General features: G+C 28.0%; 1 protein-coding gene and 2 non-coding genes across 3 annotated transcripts in view; 2 read left to right on the top strand and 1 right to left on the bottom strand.

The window, feature by feature from the left end:
- The first annotated feature begins 551 nt into the window (after nucleotides 1–551).
- On the top strand, nucleotides 552–648 carry TRNAY-GUA (transfer RNA tyrosine (anticodon GUA)). Its single transcript has 2 exons — nucleotides 552–588; nucleotides 613–648. It is a non-coding gene; the product is annotated as a tRNA-Tyr (tRNA).
- Nucleotides 649–784: 136 nt separating this feature from the next.
- On the top strand, nucleotides 785–885 carry TRNAY-GUA (transfer RNA tyrosine (anticodon GUA)). Its single transcript has 2 exons — nucleotides 785–821; nucleotides 850–885. It is a non-coding gene; the product is annotated as a tRNA-Tyr (tRNA).
- Nucleotides 886–10,768: 9,883 nt separating this feature from the next.
- The window catches only part of LOC142230336 (phospholipid-transporting ATPase ABCA3), a 39,664-nt gene continuing 32,441 nt past the window's right edge, over nucleotides 10,769–17,991 (bottom strand). Inside the window, exons 12-14 of the mRNA XM_075300972.1 lie at nucleotides 16,481–17,140; nucleotides 16,341–16,406; nucleotides 10,769–11,326 (exon numbers count right to left, since the gene is read on the bottom strand). Of these exons, the coding sequence (XP_075157087.1) occupies nucleotides 11,011–11,326; nucleotides 16,341–16,406; nucleotides 16,481–17,140 (1,042 nt within the window). The 3' untranslated portion in view covers nucleotides 10,769–11,010. The remainder of the gene's footprint in view (nucleotides 11,327–16,340; nucleotides 16,407–16,480; nucleotides 17,141–17,991) is intronic.

Genomic DNA, 17,991 nt, shown 5'->3' with positions numbered 1-17,991 from the left:
TTAGTTCATTTTGCAATGGAAAAGGGTTCACTGTTTTTTCAGTGTAGGTCCATATCGGTCTATAGTTATATATAGCCCTCAGATAAATCGATCCACAATCACACAAAAATTGGTCCATATCAAGTTCATAATTCTATATAGCCCCCATATAAGCGACCACCACATTTCCATTCTGGCTCTCTACGTACTGTGCAAAAGTCCATATCGATTCGTAATTATTTGTAGACTTAACCTATACATAACTGTTTTGTCTAATATATACCACGTGGACCATGGACTAACTCACAATTTAGAAAACGATGTTAAGAAGTTTTAAGATACCACAACCCAAGTAATTCGATTGTGGCTGACAGTCTTTCGTAGAAGTTTCTACGCAATCCATGGTGGAGGGTACATAAGATTCGGCCTGGCCGAACTTACGGCCGTATATACTTGTTTATTACTTGCTTTTGTTATAACAAACAAATAAATCATTTTTTTTATTAATTAATAATTAATAATTTTAATAATATTTATTAATTGTTTTTTTTTCTCATACCATTTTAAACAGACCTTCGATAGCTCAGTTGGTAGAGCGGTGGACTGTAGATAAATTGTATTGAAATAATAGATATCCATAGGTCGCTGGTTCAAATCCGGCTCGAAGGAATTTTCTTTTATTTTCCGTCTTTAATTTTTATATTTATTAAAATGATTTTATATTAAAAAAATATAATCAAATAATATATATATATAATATATATTGATTCAAATAAAATTATTGAAGTGTTGGTTACAAATAAAACCTTCGATAGCTCAGTTGGTAGAGCGGTGGACTGTAGAGTTATGAAAAAATATGAATATATAGAAATCCATAGGTCGCTGGTTCAAATCCGGCTCGAAGGAATAATATCTTTTAAAAATAAAATTCTTACAGAACCAAGAGTCTGTTTACATTAAAATTTAATAATTAGATTAGTTGTGAACATTGTAAGCGGCTTACATTTTTCCAGTCCGAAGATTATATACTTTATAGATTACAGAATAAAATATACGACATTATGCGAGACCAAATAAGATTCAAATTTAATTTCACTTTACTTCTCAGAAATATTTATAATTTCTCCGACCACATGAAATTTTTTCCAATAAAAGTCTTAATTGAGTTTTAAAAATATACAATTAAAAATTTAATTGATTCAACAAATTTTTTAATTCAAACAAAAATCAATCACAAAAATTGAGAAAATACAGTGCACTCGGGGTAACGTGAACATTTTTTTTCTTACACTAACTACTCCGTAACGCTGAAAAACATGAAATTTGACGTTAACGGCGGATTCATAAATATAATTTGAAATACACTTACGGAACTGTTTAGTGACCTAGTTTGGTTTTTTTCGTAAAATTTAATTATTAATTTAAATTGCTTTATAATTCCATACCCACTGATATTTTTCCGATCTCTTTGTTTTTTTATTTTTTCATGAAATTAAATTAAGTTTTTAATATTACTAATAACAAAAATAAAAGACAATCACACTAGAACGTGTAAAACTCCCGAATATGGCTATGTTTTTTTCTGAAATTCGCTGAAGTTCGCTAACGTGAACATTTTCGCTACCGTGAACTCTCTTGGTTTAAATTAGTTCACGTTACCGCGAGTGCACTGTATATATAAAAATTCATGGGGATATGATGACAGATACCCTCCCAAGCAGATAGAATTAGATGGTACCCTTTCCGAAGACAAAAATAAATATTATACACACTGAACTAAATATTTTCATGATATTAAAGATTACGCAAATTAAATTTTATGATGTATAACTTACAAAATATTAAAGACAAATTTCATTAAAGTAATGAAATTTAAATTAAAATAAAGTTTATAAACTTTGCTTCAAAAAAATATTAAATTTTAATATAACTGAAATATTAAAACTTTCGATTTAAGATAATAACGCTTCAATTTTTATACCCACCACCATAGAATGGTGACGGGGGTATAATAGTTTGTCATTCCGTTTGTAACACATCGAAATATCGATTTCCGACTATATAAAGTATATATATTCTTGATCAGGGAGAAATTCTAAGACGATATAACGATGTCCGTCTGTCTGTCTGTCTGTTGTAATCACGCTACAGTCTTCAATAATGAGGCGATCGTGCTGAAATTTTGCACAAACTCGTCTTTTGTCTTGTTGTATCGGTCCAGGTTTTGATATAGTCCCCATATAAACCGACCTCCCGATTTAGGGTCTTGGGCTTATAGAAATCGTAGTTTTTATCCAATTTGCCTGGAATTTGAAATCTAGAGGTATTTTATGACTCTAAAGAGGTGTGCCAAAAATGGTGAGTATCGGTCCACGTTTGGGTATTGGCCCCATATAGACTGATCTCCCAATTTTACTTCTTGGGCTTATAGAAACCGCAGTTTTTATTCAATTTACCTGAAATTGGAAATCTAGAGGTATTGTAAGACCACAAATACGTGTGCCAAAAATTGTGAGTATCGATCCATATTTTGGTATGGTCCCCATATAAACCGACCTCCCGATTTGGGGTCTTGAGCTTATAGAAACCGTAGTTTTTATCCAATTTGCCTGAAATTGAAAATCTAGAGGTACTTGAGGACCATCAAAAGGTGTGCCGAAAATGGTCCGTATCGTTCCATGTTTTGGTATAGCCCCCATATAGACAGATCTCCCGATTTTACATCTTGGGTTTATAGAATACGTAGTTTATATACAATTTGCTTGAAATTGAAAATTTATAGGTATTTTAGGACCAGAAAGAGGTGTGCCACAAATGGTGAGTATCGGTCCATATTTTGGTATAGCCCCCATATAGACCGATATCCCGATTTTACTTCTTGGGCTTCTAGAATCCGAAGTTTTTATACAATTTGCCTGAAATTGGAAATCTAGAGGTATTTTCGGGCCATAAAGAGGTGTGCCGAACACGGTGAGTATCGGTCCATATTTTAGTATAGCCCCCATAAGAATGATCTCCCGATTTAACTCCTTGGGTTTCTAGAAACCGTAGTTTTTATCTGATTTGCCTGAAATTGTAAATATTCTGGTATTTTAGGCTCACAAAAACGTGTATCGGATTAAGTTTTTATCGGTCCATTTGGTATTTGGTAATGCCTCCATATAGACCGACTTCACTTCTTGAGGGCATAGAAGGCGCACTGACCATGAAAATTGCTTGAAACTCAATGTAAAACTTCCAGATTTTACTTCTCGGGTGAAAATCTACAGATTAAGATTTCAAATCAAGACGTTATTTTAAATTTTCTTACACACTTACAAGAGATGTTAATGATTCCTCTACACTGAAAAAACAGTGAACCCACCAGGAAGAAAACTTTCGGTTAATTTTAGAAAATTTTGAATATTTGTAGAAAATTTTAACTAAACAGTATTACAAACGTTGGCATCACGCCGATGTCATAAAAATAAGTAAATATTTTTCGACAAATTCAAGAAAATTTATTAGACAGAACTAAGTTTTTTCACATGTTAAAGAAAATTTTGTAGTTTGAAAGAAAAATTTGGAGTTCAAAATTGCAAGAATGTCTTTAGTGACATACGAAGTTCATGATGGACGCCTTTTTGGTAAAATTTACAAATTTAAAGAAATTCTGAACTATTTTGTGGAATACACGAATTTAGTTAATCTTTATGCTTCATTTGAGTATATTTTTCTCCTCGGTTTTAGTTAATTTAACTAACGTAACCAAAAAATTATTAAAGTAAAGGCTACTTTCTCCAAACATAATAACTCCATGAACTAAAATAAAGTTAAATTGGCTTTAGTGAAATAGAGAGTTCACTTTTTTTTTGAGTGTAAAACTCAAACAAAATGGTTCTTATAAATCCAGAATCTGATATAGTCCTCATAGGTGAAATCTTTAAATTTATCTTCGGGAAGTGTCCTCAAGTCCTCAAGCCCTCCTGAAATTTCAAAGGAAACCCTAATATTGGGTTCATGGTGGTGGGTATTTAAGATTCGGCCCGGCCGAACTTACTTACGGCCGTGGTGCAATGGTTAGCATGCCCGCCTTGCATACACAAGGTCGTGGGTTCGATTCCTGCTTCGACCGAACACCTAAAAGTTTTTCAGCGGTGGATTATCCCACCTTAGTAATGCTGGTGACATTTCTGAGGGTTTCAAAGCTTCTCTAAGTGGTTTCACTGCAATATGGAACGCCGTTCGGACTCGGCTATAAAAAGGAGGTCCCTTGTCATTGAGCTTAACATGGAATCGGGCAGCACTCAGTGATAAGAGAGAAGTTCACCAATGTGGTATCACAATGGACTGAATAGTCTAAGTGAGCCTGATACATCGGGCTGCCACCTAACCTAACCTAACCTACATCAATAACAACTACTTGTGCCAAGTTTCAAGTCGATAGCTTGTTTCGTTCCGATGTGATTTCAACAGACGGACGGACGGACGGACATGCTCAGTTCGACTCAGAATTTCACCACGACCCAGAATATATATACTTTATGGAGTCTTAGAGCAATATTTCGATATGTTACAAACGGAATGACAAAGTTAAAATACCCCCATCCTATGGTGGAGGGTATAAAAATGCTGATATGTCTACACTTCCAGACAAATAAATTTTTCTGAAAACAATTTATATGCATCATTTTTAGCTACAGCCCTTGCAAACTTATATGCCATCAATTCTAAATTTTAAGGACCTTCTTCTTATTGCTAAAAAAAAGAGTTTATACAAAAGACCCTCAACCTTCAGTTAAATCCGAACTCAGTACCGATTTTATTTCCTTTTGGCGAATGTAAGTCCTTCATTTTATTTCTCGATTTTTATATGGGTATTGCAACACATGTATGAGAATATCTAAAGTTTTAACATGTGGTAAACTCTTAGTTGCCATGGAAGATATCCTTTAAGAGAAATTTCAAAGGAACCTACAGTCTCTCGGCGTGTTTTCTCACAATACACGATTGCAGAGTAGTGACCAACATTATATGTATTTGTGTGTATGTGTATATTCGTTATGACCTCATACACCAAAGGACATCCACCAAAGTGGCAAGAAACATTGAAAACTAGCGACATACATTGGGCGCCTATGAGAAATCAATAGCTTTTTTCATAGTCGAATGTTTCAAGAGAATTCAGCCATTAAACCCCACTACAGTTCATTATACAAGGTCATATGAATGAAGCTTCCCCACCCCTTCCAAGGGCACTGTAAATGCGGCTGGCATTCATGAATTAACCATGTCGCTGTGTAACCGGCTTTACAGGACAGTACAGCAACACAACGAACGAATCCCACCCACCCACCACCTGTAGACATCGAAATTATATCCCTGGTCAAACTGGCGACACGTTTCCATAAAAACAATCTCTGGGGTCGATGATCCCAGAAAGAAAGTTTTATTTCACATTTTCTTTTTTCAAAACGTTTTTTCACATTAAGGTTTCTTAATTGCAGAAGGAAAGAAAAAAGTGATAATTCTGATAAAAATTGAAAAAAAAACTTAATTGGGTCTATTATGGCCATTGGAATAATAAGTACTCCAAATAGAGTTAATATGAGACTGAAAACAAAATGAAAGGCTCAAAATATTTCATCATATATTACCTCAGAAAAACTTCATGTGAAGTAAGTAGAGATTGGCTTATATAGAATGCAAGAAAGTAAAACGCTATATTTTTTATTTTTATTGTTCAAAAGTAAAAATGTCGGAAATGTTAGAATATCGAGTTTTAGATCTGTTCGAATTGGCTACCTTTGGCACAAATTATGGCCTCTAAACGGCGGACAGAGGCATCATACACTACACGAATGTGTATTGGTCCATATCATATTCCATAATTATATATAATGGAGGAGCAAAATTCATCGATCCGTTTGAAATTTGGTACGTGGTGTTAGTATATGGTCTCTAACAACAACTGATAACAACCATTCAAAAATTGGTCCATATCGGCGAATAATTATATATAATCGACCCCCAGATTTGAACTCCGGAGCCTCCTGGAGAAGTAAAATGCATCCGATCCCGTTGAAATTTGGCACGAGGTGTTAATATATCATCTGTAACAACCATGCAAAAATTGGTCCATAATCATATATAGGCCCCATATAAACCGATCCTCAGATTTGACCTCCAGAGCCTTTTGGAAGAGCAAAATTCATCCGATCCGTTTGAAATTTGGTACGTGGTGTTTGCATATGGCCGGTAACAGCCATGCCATGCCAATCACACAAAAATTGGTCCATATCGCCAAAAATAATCTACCAAAATTTTATTACTATAGAAAACTTTGTCAAAATTTTATTACTATAGAATATTTTGTCAAAATTGTATTTCTATAGAAAATTTTGTCAAAATTTTGTTTCTATAGAAAATTTTGTCAAAATTTTATTTCTATAGAAAATTTTGTCAAAATTTTATTTCTATAGAAAATTTTGTCAAATTTTTATTTCTATAGAAAATTTTGTCAAAATTTTATTTCTAAATAAAATTTTGTCAAAATTTTATTTCTGTAGAAAATTTTGTCAAAAATTTATTTCTTTAGCAAATTTTGTCAAAATTTAATTTCTATAGAAAATTTTGTAAACAAATTTAGTTTCTATAGAAAATTTTTTTTTTGTCAAAATTTATATATATTTTGTCAGAATTTCTATTATATAAAAAATTTTGTCATAATTTTATTTCTATAGAAATTTTGTTAAAATTTAATTTCTTTAGAAAATTTTGTCAAAATTTTATTTCTATAGACAATTTTGTCAAAATTTTATTTCTATAGAAATTTTTGTCAAAATTTTATTTCTATAGAAAATTTTGTCAAAATTTTATTACTATAGAATATTTTGTCAAAATTTTATTACTATACAAGATTTTGTCAAAATTTTCTTTCTATAGAAAATTTTGTCAAAATTTTATTTCTACAGAAAATTTTGTCAAAATTTTATTACTATAGAATATTTTGTCAAAATTTTATTACTATACAAGATTTTGTCAAAATTTTCTTTCTATAGAAAATTTTGTCAAAATTTTATTTCTACAGAAAATTTTGTCAAAATTTTATTACTATAGAATATTTTGTCAAAATTTTATTACTATACAAGATTTTGTCAAAATTGTATTTCTATAGAATATTTTGTCAAAATTGTATTTCTATAGAAAATTTTGTCAAAATTTTATTTCTATAGAAACTTTTGTATTTCTATAGAAAATTTTGTCAAATTTTTATTTCTATAGAAAATTTTGTCAAAATTTTATTTCTAAATAAAATTTTGTCAAAATTTTATTTCTGTAGAAAATTTTGTCAAAAATTTATTTCTTTAGCAAATTTTGTCAAAATTTAATTTCTATAGAAAATTTTGTAAAAAAATTTAGTTTCTATAGAAAAATTTTTTTTTGTCAAAATTTATATATATTTTGTCAGAATTTCTATTATATAAAAAATTTTGTCATAATTTTATTTCTATAGAAATTTTGTTAAAATTTAATTTCTTTAGAAAATTTTGTCAAAATTTTATTTCTATAGACAATTTTGTCAAAATTTTATTTCTATAGAAATTTTTGTCAAAATTTTATTTCTATAGAAAATTTTGTCAAAATTTTATTACTATAGAATATTTTGTCAAAATTTTATTACTATACAAGATTTTGTCAAAATTTTCTTTCTATAGAAAATTTTGTCAAAATTTTATTTCTACAGAAAATTTTGTCAAAATTTTATTACTATAGAATATTTTGTCAAAATTTTATTACTATACAAGATTTTGTCAAAATTTTCTTTCTATAGAAAATTTTGTCAAAATTTTATTTCTACAGAAAATTTTGTCAAAATTTTATTACTATAGAATATTTTGTCAAAATTTTATTACTATACAAGATTTTGTCAAAATTTTATTACTATAGAATATTTTGTCAAAATTGTATTTCTATAGAAAATTTTGTCAAAATTTTATTTCTATAGAAACTTTTGTCAAAATTTTATTTCTACAGAAAATTTTATCAAAATTTTATTTCTATAGAAAATTTTGTCAAAATTTTATTTCTATAGAAAATTTTGTCAAAATTTTATTTCTATAGAAAATTTTGTCAAAATTTTATTTCTATAGATAATTTTGTCAAAATTTAATTTCTATAGAAAATTTTGTAAAAAAATTTAGTTTCTATAGAAAAATTTTTTTTTTTTGTCAAAATTTATTTCTATAGAAAATTTTGTCAAAATTTTATTTCAATAGAAAATTTTGTCAAAATTTTATTTCTATAGAAAATTTAATCAAAAATTTGTTTTCTGTAGAAAATTTTGTCAAAATTTTATTTCCATAGAAAATTTTGTCAAAATTTTATTTCTATAGAAAATTTTGTGAAAATGTTATTGTTATAGAAAATTTTGTGAAAATGTTATTGTTATAGAAAATTTTGTCAAACTGAATTATATACGTATTTAATCGGTCTTTTTTGTTTAGTATATACCCCGTATGGACTAGCTTACAATTTAGAAGACGGTATTAAGAAGTTTTAAGATGCCTTGCCATGGGCAAGTGTTACCGCAACCCAAGTACACAGAAAAAAATTTCACAAAAATTTTCCAATTAAAATTTTATTTGAGTTTGAAAGGATATTCAATTAAAAATTTAATTGAATCAACGATTTTTTTAATTGAAACAAAAATCAATCACAACAATTAATAGTATCAATTAATTTTTTAATTGATACTATCATTTCCGTGATTGAAGACATTTCAATTAAAAAATTAATTGGATCAATTAATTTCGTGATTGAATAAGAAAAAAAAATTTTTTGTGTGTAATTCGATTGTGGATGACAGTCTTTAGTAGAAGTTTTTATGCAATCCATGGTGGTGGGTACATAGGATTCGGCCAGGCCGAACTTACGGCCGTATATACTTGTTTTCTTTATAATATGAAATTTTCATAACCAATTTGACAAAAATTGTTAACTTTTTTGTACAATGTTGCAATTAATAAAATATTTTAGTTAAAATGTTCTAAAATTAACCTACTTTTTTCTGGATGTACTTAAAAATTTTTTCATTAAATTTGGGAGACGAAGTTTTGATACTGGCGTTCCTCCGTTAATTTTGTCAATATTTTATTTCTATAGAAAATTTTGTCAAAATTTTATTTCTGTAGAAAATTTTGTCAGAATTTCTATTATATAAAAATTTTTGTCATAATTTTATTTCTATAGAAATTTTGTTAAAATTTAATTTCTTTAGAAAATTTTGTCAAAATTTTATTTCTATAGACAATTTTGTCAAAATTTTATTTCTATAGAAAATTTTGTCAAAATTTTATTTCTATAGAAAATTTTGTCAAAATTTTATTACTATAGAAAATTTTGTCAAAATTTTATTTTTATAGAAAATTTTGTCAAAATTTTATTTCTATACAAAATTTTGTCAAAATGTTTTGTCAATGTTGCAATTAATAAAATGTTTTAGTTAAAATTTTCTAAAATAACACCCATGTTCCGATATCCACTTCCACTATTCACGTCAAATCCACGAACGTGAAAATCTGGTGTTCTTAATTCCACGTTCTTTTTTTAAATTTTCTGTAAACAACTGGGTTGCACAAATCACCCAAAAATTCACTAAGGCGGAAATCAAAATTAGTGGAATCAATAGACTTATTACAATTTATTATTTTTTTTAATTAAAAATGACGCAGTTTTAATAAAACTCATGTATTAAATATAAAACATTTCAAATTTTTTACACGAGTACTTTTTTTTTAACCGGAAATACACCCATCTTGGACATAATTCAACTTTCACCAAGACTTTTGCAAGTGAATTGATTTCACGAAAATTCCGGTGAAAGTGGATTGTAGGACACGAAAATCGTGGAATTGATTCACATTCACCTGGAAGTGGATTTGGGAACATGGGCATAAGCCTACTTTTTTCTGGATGTACTTAAAATTTTTTTCATTAAATGTGGCAGACGAATTTTTAATAGTCGCGTTCCTCCGTTAAAGCCACATCAAGTAAATCAAATTTTCCTTAAACTAAAAAAAAAACTTTTTTGTTTTTAAGAAATAATCTTTGATGTAGCTGAGATGTTGAATTTTTGGATTATAGATAAAAAAGTTTCACATACAGCATAAACCTTATTTTGGTTTAAAATGCTTTTGAGATCTGTATTAAATAATAATCTGTATTAAATAATTTTACAGAACCTAAATAGACCGATCCTTTAAAAATTCATTTATTTTAAGTATACTTTATTGTACAAGTGCCGCAACGACGTGTCTCACCATTACCATTAGCTACGCTTGAGTTCTGGTGGCCAATCGAAGGTGTAAATTTTCAGCTGACCTATATGGGAAGTAAACAAGATCAGTTTGTTTAATCACTTAACTACTCATTTAGGAATGGCTTCCCATCGGAGTAAACTAAATTCGGTAACTGGCCACTTTCGTGCAAGCGAAGCAAATCCCTAACTCTTTCCTGTCTAATTTTTTCTGTACATCGGTGAGCTCCTGCACTTTTTAGAACTGCAGTGGCGCATTTTTCAATATGTCTAATAATTTTTGTTGGGTCCATAAAGGTTATGATTTGCAAAATGGCACAATAGTTTCGAAAGCCATGACATTTATTTGAAATATAAAAATGTGACACAAAGGCAAATCCCTAACTCTTTTCCGTCTAATTTTTTCTGTACATCGGTGAGCTCGTGCACTTTTTAGAACTTCAGTGGCTCATTTTTCAATATGTCTAATAATTTTTGTTGGGTCCATAAAGGTTATGATTTGCAAGATGGCACAATAGTTTCGAAAGCCATGACATTTATTTGAAATATAAAAATGTGACACAAAGGTTTCGTTGATGGCAAATTTGTCATTAAAGTGGCATAGCGATAATACTGTCCGTATATATGGATTATGAAAGAATTCAAACTTCATTGTTAGCCTTCTTCGCTGTCAATAATGACTTAGAAATAGTCACTATTTCTTCTCTATCCTGGGACATTTTTGCAACATCCTATTACAATACTGGCTCATTAATTTCTTGCGGATTTGCAATTCGTTTTGGAGTTTGCAATCCATCATCTCTATCTGGATAGCGTTTTGCACAATCATCATCGCTCTCTTGCAAGTAAATTTTTCTCTTTTTCCTATAAGGGTCTCTAAGGAGACGTTTAGCTAATATATTATCCAATGCTGTAAGCAATGATGGTTGACGAATTGTATAATCGGAAATATTCAATCGACGACGATTTTTCTCCAATGATCCAAAAATATATGAATATATTATGTTTTCCAATGGAATATAGAATTTCAAAGTGTTATGGTATTTACTTCTGTAATGTGAGAGAAAAATATTTATTCATTAATTAAAATGTACATATTATTACAATTTTAATGCGAGCTATTTTGACATGAAGATTAAGGAATTGGCATTATTAAGCTATTGAAAAGAAAATGCCATATACCCCTCTGACTATACATATGTTTCAGTGTCGGCCTATCCATATTTCCATAGTCTCTAGTAAAATCTGTCTGGGTGAGATGATTCAATTTAGGTCTTATATGTTAATTTTGTATGAAAATTACAGAGACTTACGAGAATCATTTCTCCCAAGTTGAACCATTTTTTTCACCACTCTACATCATCTCCTCATAAGCTACAATCCTTTAATCTTATTTTTTCGGTTTGTTACTACATTACTGCAAATCAACTAAGGACTCAGGCTGACACATATACAAACCCAGAGAAAGAATATGATCAAGAGCAAATTGTTTGTTTTTTTTTTTTTTTGGACGAGGAACATTTAACATGTTTGTCGCAACCATGTTATTTTCTCAGAATTTGTGTATTTGGTTTCGGCCAACATGTTTATTTTTGGCGAGAAAACAACATGTTTGGGACAAATATGTTCCAAGTTCTCCGTCTAAAAATAACATTTTGATCTTCAATCATGTTCTCTGCGAACAGTTTGTATACCGCTCGTCTGACAACTACCAGATGTATTCCATTGAAAGTTCCTAGTGTTGTTTGGAAGCTTACAAAAGCATTTTGATCTATTACATACAGAAATAAAGTTCAATCGTAACAGTGGGATTTGGCTGGAAAACCACAAGTTGCTATCTTCATAGCCCTCTAGCTGTAATCCTCTGATGGGTGGAGTGCTTCCTGGAGAAGTTTTTGACTTTTATTATTTCATAGGTTAAAACGGCAGCCCGATTTGATTCAGGCTCACTTAGATATCTGATGATAGTTTATGACTATCTGTACTAATTAGTAGAGGAAGTGATAAACCATTATATTTGAGATCATATAAATGTGAATAAATCTTTTGTTTTTTAAACCAACCACAATAGGGTTGGTTTAAAAATATGTCTTGCCACTCCCTTTGCGACTCATCGAAATATGAATTTTAGAATTTTTATATTCAGGAGAAATTCTATGAAGATCTCTTGATGTCCGCCTGTCTGTTGTAATTGACCTACAACCACGGTTGCAAGTCGAGCCAAAAATAATCTACCAAAATTTAAAATGGGATTTCTACCGAAAATTTTATTTCTATAGCAAATTTTATCAATATTGTATTTCTATAGAAAATTTTGTCAATATTGTATTTCTATAAAAAATTTTGTCAAAATTTTATTTCTATGGAAAAAAAATTGTTAAAATTTTCCTTCTAAGGAAAAATTTTGTTAAAATTTATTTCTATAGAAAATTTTGTCATAATTTTATTTCTATGGAAAAATCTTGTCAAAATTTTATTTCTATAGAAATTTTGGTCAAAATTTATTTCTATAGAAAAAAAATTTGTCATAATTTTATTTCTATGGAAAAATTTTGTCAACATTTTATTTCTATAGAAAATTTTATTAACATTTTATTTCTATAGAAAATTTTGTCAAAATTTTATTTCTATAGAAAATTTATTTCTATAGAAAAATTTGTCAACATTTTATTTCTATAGAAAAATTTGTCAAAATTTTATTTCCATGGAAAAATTTTGTCAAAATTTTATTTCCATAGAAAATTTTGTCAAAATTTTATTTCTATAGAAAATTTTGTCAAAATTTGATTTATTTATTTAAAATTTATTTTGTAATTTATATAAAAAATGTTGTCAAAATTTTATTTCTATAGAAAATTTCGTCAAAATTTTATTTCTATAGAAAATTTTGTCAAAATCTTATTTCTATACAAAATTTTGTCAAAATTTTATTTCCATAGAAAATTTTGTCAAAATTTTATTTCTATAGAAAATTTTGTCAAAATTTTATTTGTACAGAACATTTTGTCAAAATTTTATTTCTATAGAAAATTTTGTCAAAATTTTATTTTCATAGAAAATTTTTTTAAAATTTTATTTCTATAGAAAATTTGGTCAAAATTTTATTTCTATAGAAAATTTTGTCAAAATTTTATTTCTATAGAACATTTTGTTTAAATTTTATTTCTATAGAAATATTTGCAAAATGTTGTTGCTATAGAAAAATTTGTTTATAAAAAATTTTGTCAAAATTTGATTTATTTATTTAAAATTTATTTCTGTAGAACATTAAAAACAATAGTTCTATAGAATATTTTGTAAAAATGTAATTTATATAAAAATTTTTGTCAAAATTGTATTTATATAGAAAATTTTGTCAAAATTTTATTTCTATAGAAGACAAATTTGTCATAATTTTATTTCTATGGAAAAATTTTGTCAACATTTTATTTCTATAGAGAATTTTATTAACATTTTATTTCTATAGAAAATTTTGTCAAAATATTATTTCTACAGAACATTTTGTCAAAATTTTATTTCTATAGAAATATTTGCAAAATGTTGTTGCTATAGAAAAATTTGTCTATAGAAAATTTTGTCAAAATTTGATTTATTTATTTAAAATTTATTTCTGTAGAAAAATTAAAAAAAAATAGTTCAAAAGAATATTTTGCTAAAATGTAATTTATAAAAAAAGAAAATTTTGTCAAAATTTTATTTCTACAGAACATTTTGTCACAATTTTATTTCTATAGAAAATTTTGTCAACATTTTATTTTCATAGAATCTACCAAAATTTAAAATGGGATTTCTACCGAAAATTTTATTTCTATAGCAAATTTTATCAAAATTTTATTTCTATAGAAAATTTTGTCAAAATTCTATTTCTATAAAAATGTTGTCAAAATTTTATTTTATAGAAAATTTTGTCCAAATTTTATTTCTTTGGAAAATTTTGTCAAAATTTTATTTCTATAGAAAAATTTTGTCATAATTTTATTTCTATGGAAAAATTTTGTCAAAATTTTATTTCTATAGAAAATGTTGTCAAAGTTTTATTTCTACAGAACATTTTGTCAAAATTTTATTTCTATGGAAAAATTTTGTCAAAATTTTATTTCTATAGAAAATTTTGCAAAATGTTGTTGCTATAGAAAAATTTGTCTATAGAAAATTTTGTCAAAATTTGATTTATTTATTTAAAATTTATTTCTGTAGAAAATTAAAAAAAAAATTAGTTCTATAGAATATTTTGTTAAAATGTAATTTATATAAAAATTTTTGTCAAAATTTTATTTCTATAGAAAATTTTGTCAAAATATTATTTCAACAGAACATTTTGTCAAAATTTTATTTCTATAGAAATATTTGCAAAATGTTGTTGCTATAGAAAAATTTGTCTATAGAAAATTTTGTCAAAATTTGATTTAGTTATTTAAAATTTATGTCTGTAGAAAAATTAAAAAAAAAATAGTTCTATAGAATATTTTGTTAAAATGTAATTTATATAAAAATTTTTGTCAAAATTTTATTGCTATAGAAAATTTTGTCAAAATTTTATTTCTCGAAAATTTTGTCAAAATTTTATTTCTATAGAAAATTTGGTCAAAATTTTTATTTCTATAGAAAATTTTGTCAACATTTTATTTTCATAGAATCTACCAAAATTTAAAAAGGGGTTTCTACCGAAAATTTTATTTCTATTGCAAATTTTATCAAAATTGTATTTCTATAGAAAATTTTGTAAAAATTTTATTTCTATAAAAATGTTGTCAAAATTTTATTTTATAGAAAATTCTGTCCAAAGATTATTTCTATAGAAATTTTGTTAAAATTTTATTTCTGTAGAAAAATTTTGTCATAATTTTATTTCTAGGGAAAAATTTTGTTAAAATTTTATTTCTATGGAAAAATTTTGTTAAAATTTTATTTCTATAGAAAATTTTGTCATAATTTTATTTCTGGGGAAAAATTTTGTTAAAATTTTATTTCTATAGAAAATTTTGCAAAATGGTTCTATAGAAAATGTTGTCAAAATTTATTTCTATAGAAAGATTTGTCAAAATTTTATTTTTATGGAAAAATTTTGTCAAAATTTTATTTCTATAGAGATATTTGCAAAATGTTGTTGCCATAGAAAAATTTGTTTATAGAAAATTTTGTCAAAATTTAATTTATTTATTTAAAATTTATTTATGTAGAAAATGTAAAAAAAATAAGAATATTTTGTTAAAATGTACTTTATATACAAAGTTTTGTCAAAATTTTATTTCTATAGAAAATTTTGTAGAAATTTTATTTATTGTCAAAATTTTATTTCACAGAAAATTTTTTTAAAATTTCATTTTCATAGAATATTTTGTCAAAATTTTGTTTTTAGAAAATTTAGTCCAAAGTTTATTTCTATAGAAAATTTTGCCAAAAAATTATTTCCATAGAAAATTTTGTCAAAATTTTATTTCTATAGAAAATTTCGTAAAAATTTTATATCTAAAAAAATTATTTCTATAAAAATTGTGAAGTAGTTCTTAGTTGGAGAAGAATATTTTGCAAAACCTACCAAAATATCACGAATTATACCAATCTACCATACAGTAAAAAAATCTACCATTTTTGGTAGAATTCTACCAGCTGTGGCAACCGTGGTTACAACCTGCAGTAATAGATCTATCATTCTGAAATATGGCACAGATTTGTTTTCCGTCTGCGGCCGAAATTTTTTTCTGCCAATGTCTTCATTACTGTCATTATGATGATGTAACACAGCCAATCCTGAATATTTATGTGCTTGAAACAGAATGTGTTTTTGGGAGTATATTTTACAGAAGCGACTTTTTTTGAGGGTGTTGGCAAGATGACAGATATATCCATAGTAAGGTTTAAAAGTTCGTTACATATGGGGCTTCATGAAAATGGGCGTTAAACAGAATAGAATAAGTTAAAAACCCCGATTCTGTTTCTTCAACTAGTAGGTATGTCTATTTTAATTAGATTTTTTGAACCTTAGGAAAGTTTATTCCATAATCAATTGAATGATTAGTTGCTTAAAAATGCTTTTATTGGAATGATTAAAATTTAAACTTACATCAGTATGGAATCTTCATGCAAAAATTTCACATATGTCATCAGATTTTCGATATCATTCTCCAAACTATAATGAAATATGAAGGGTTATTACACATCACAATAATATCTTTTTAAGTTATTTTTTTTTTTCTAACATACTTCTCTTCCGTCTCTTCGAATGTTCGGCCATCAATCAATAAACGTACATCCAAATAAAATCCTTTTGTATATTTCTTCCTCAAATAATTAGCACTTCCAAGGGCCAATAGTTCACCCTTATCGACAATCATCAGTTTATCTGCAAGTACTTCACATTCGAAACTATCACTGCTACAGAAAATAATCGTAGTATCACAAGATCGTGTATCCAATAAAACATTCCATATAAGTTGACAATCCAATGGCGACATTCCTCGTGTAGGTTCATCCAATATGAGTACTTGATTGCAAACAATCAACGATATGGCAATATTAAGTTTACGTCGGACATTTGGCGGAAGAAAAGCTATACGTAAGCCCATATATTGCCGTAGGTTCAGCGATCGAGAAATATCACGCATTTTTTGCGAAGCTATAGGATCAGGAATACCACGTATCATAAAGAGCAATGTAAGTAGTTGACGTGGAGTAAAAGCATTACACAATCCTTGATCTTGAGGGCAATATCCAACACATTGATAGGCACTATCAGGTTCATATTTGCAATCGTGGCCCAGAATATAGATTTCACCAAAACGCACAGGACAATCACCAATCAATTGTTGGATCAAATGCGATTTGCCACAATGATGGCCACCGTAAATAGCCAAGGAAAAATTACTGAAATTATAGACGTAAGTAACATACAGTTAAGAATGCAAAATTTACACTACGCTAGGTTAGATGGAAGAAAATACAGTGTGAATGTTATATATTGCAACCAATTTCAGGCTACTATCATTTCTAAACCGCTCGTCTAACATACTGATAGATTTACTCCGATGGCAATTTATGGTTTACGAATCATTTTGATCTATTGGATTCAAAAATAAAGCTATTCGTGGAGGAATCCAAGCGTGATTGTTTCATATTGGCTCGAAAAGCGCTAGAGTCTCTACACCCAGAGAAGGAATATGGTCACCTCCTAGAGAAAAATGTTATATGTGGTCGGTGAACATGTAACATATTTGTCGCAAGCATATTATTTTCTAGGACATTATACATCTAATTTCGATAGTCATTTTGTATTTGGCGAGAAAACAGATGCGACAATAATGTTCCAAGTTCCCTTATAATATTTTGATCCAGGGGGTGATTATATCCCATTTCCTGCGTACCGCATTTAAAAAATCTTTTCTCTTACCCTTGCCCGTACTGGCAGTGTTGCATCGCGTCCAAGAAGTGAACAACAAAAAAGGTAGCAGGACCAAAAACGAGGGAACGTGTGCAATACCTATTGAGAAATGAGCTTGTACTACGCCAAAACCATTGAAGTTCCACACAGTAAAAGATCTCACCAATGCACAAAAAGTGACCAATTATCGAATTTGGGTTTTTACCAATGAGGAACCATTCCAAATTGAGCAGTTTGTGAACAAACAAAATGATCAGGTTTACATGCCAAAGTGGTCAGCTGAAATTAACACCTTCGATTGGCTATCAGAACTCAAGTTTCGCCGTATCGGAAGATT

The sequence above is a fragment of the Haematobia irritans genome, chromosome 3 (assembly GCF_050003625.1).
Source record: "Haematobia irritans isolate KBUSLIRL chromosome 3, ASM5000362v1, whole genome shotgun sequence".
In the NCBI taxonomy this organism is placed as follows: domain Eukaryota; kingdom Metazoa; phylum Arthropoda; class Insecta; order Diptera; family Muscidae; genus Haematobia; species Haematobia irritans.
This window is presented reverse-complemented; position numbering and strand designations above follow the sequence as displayed.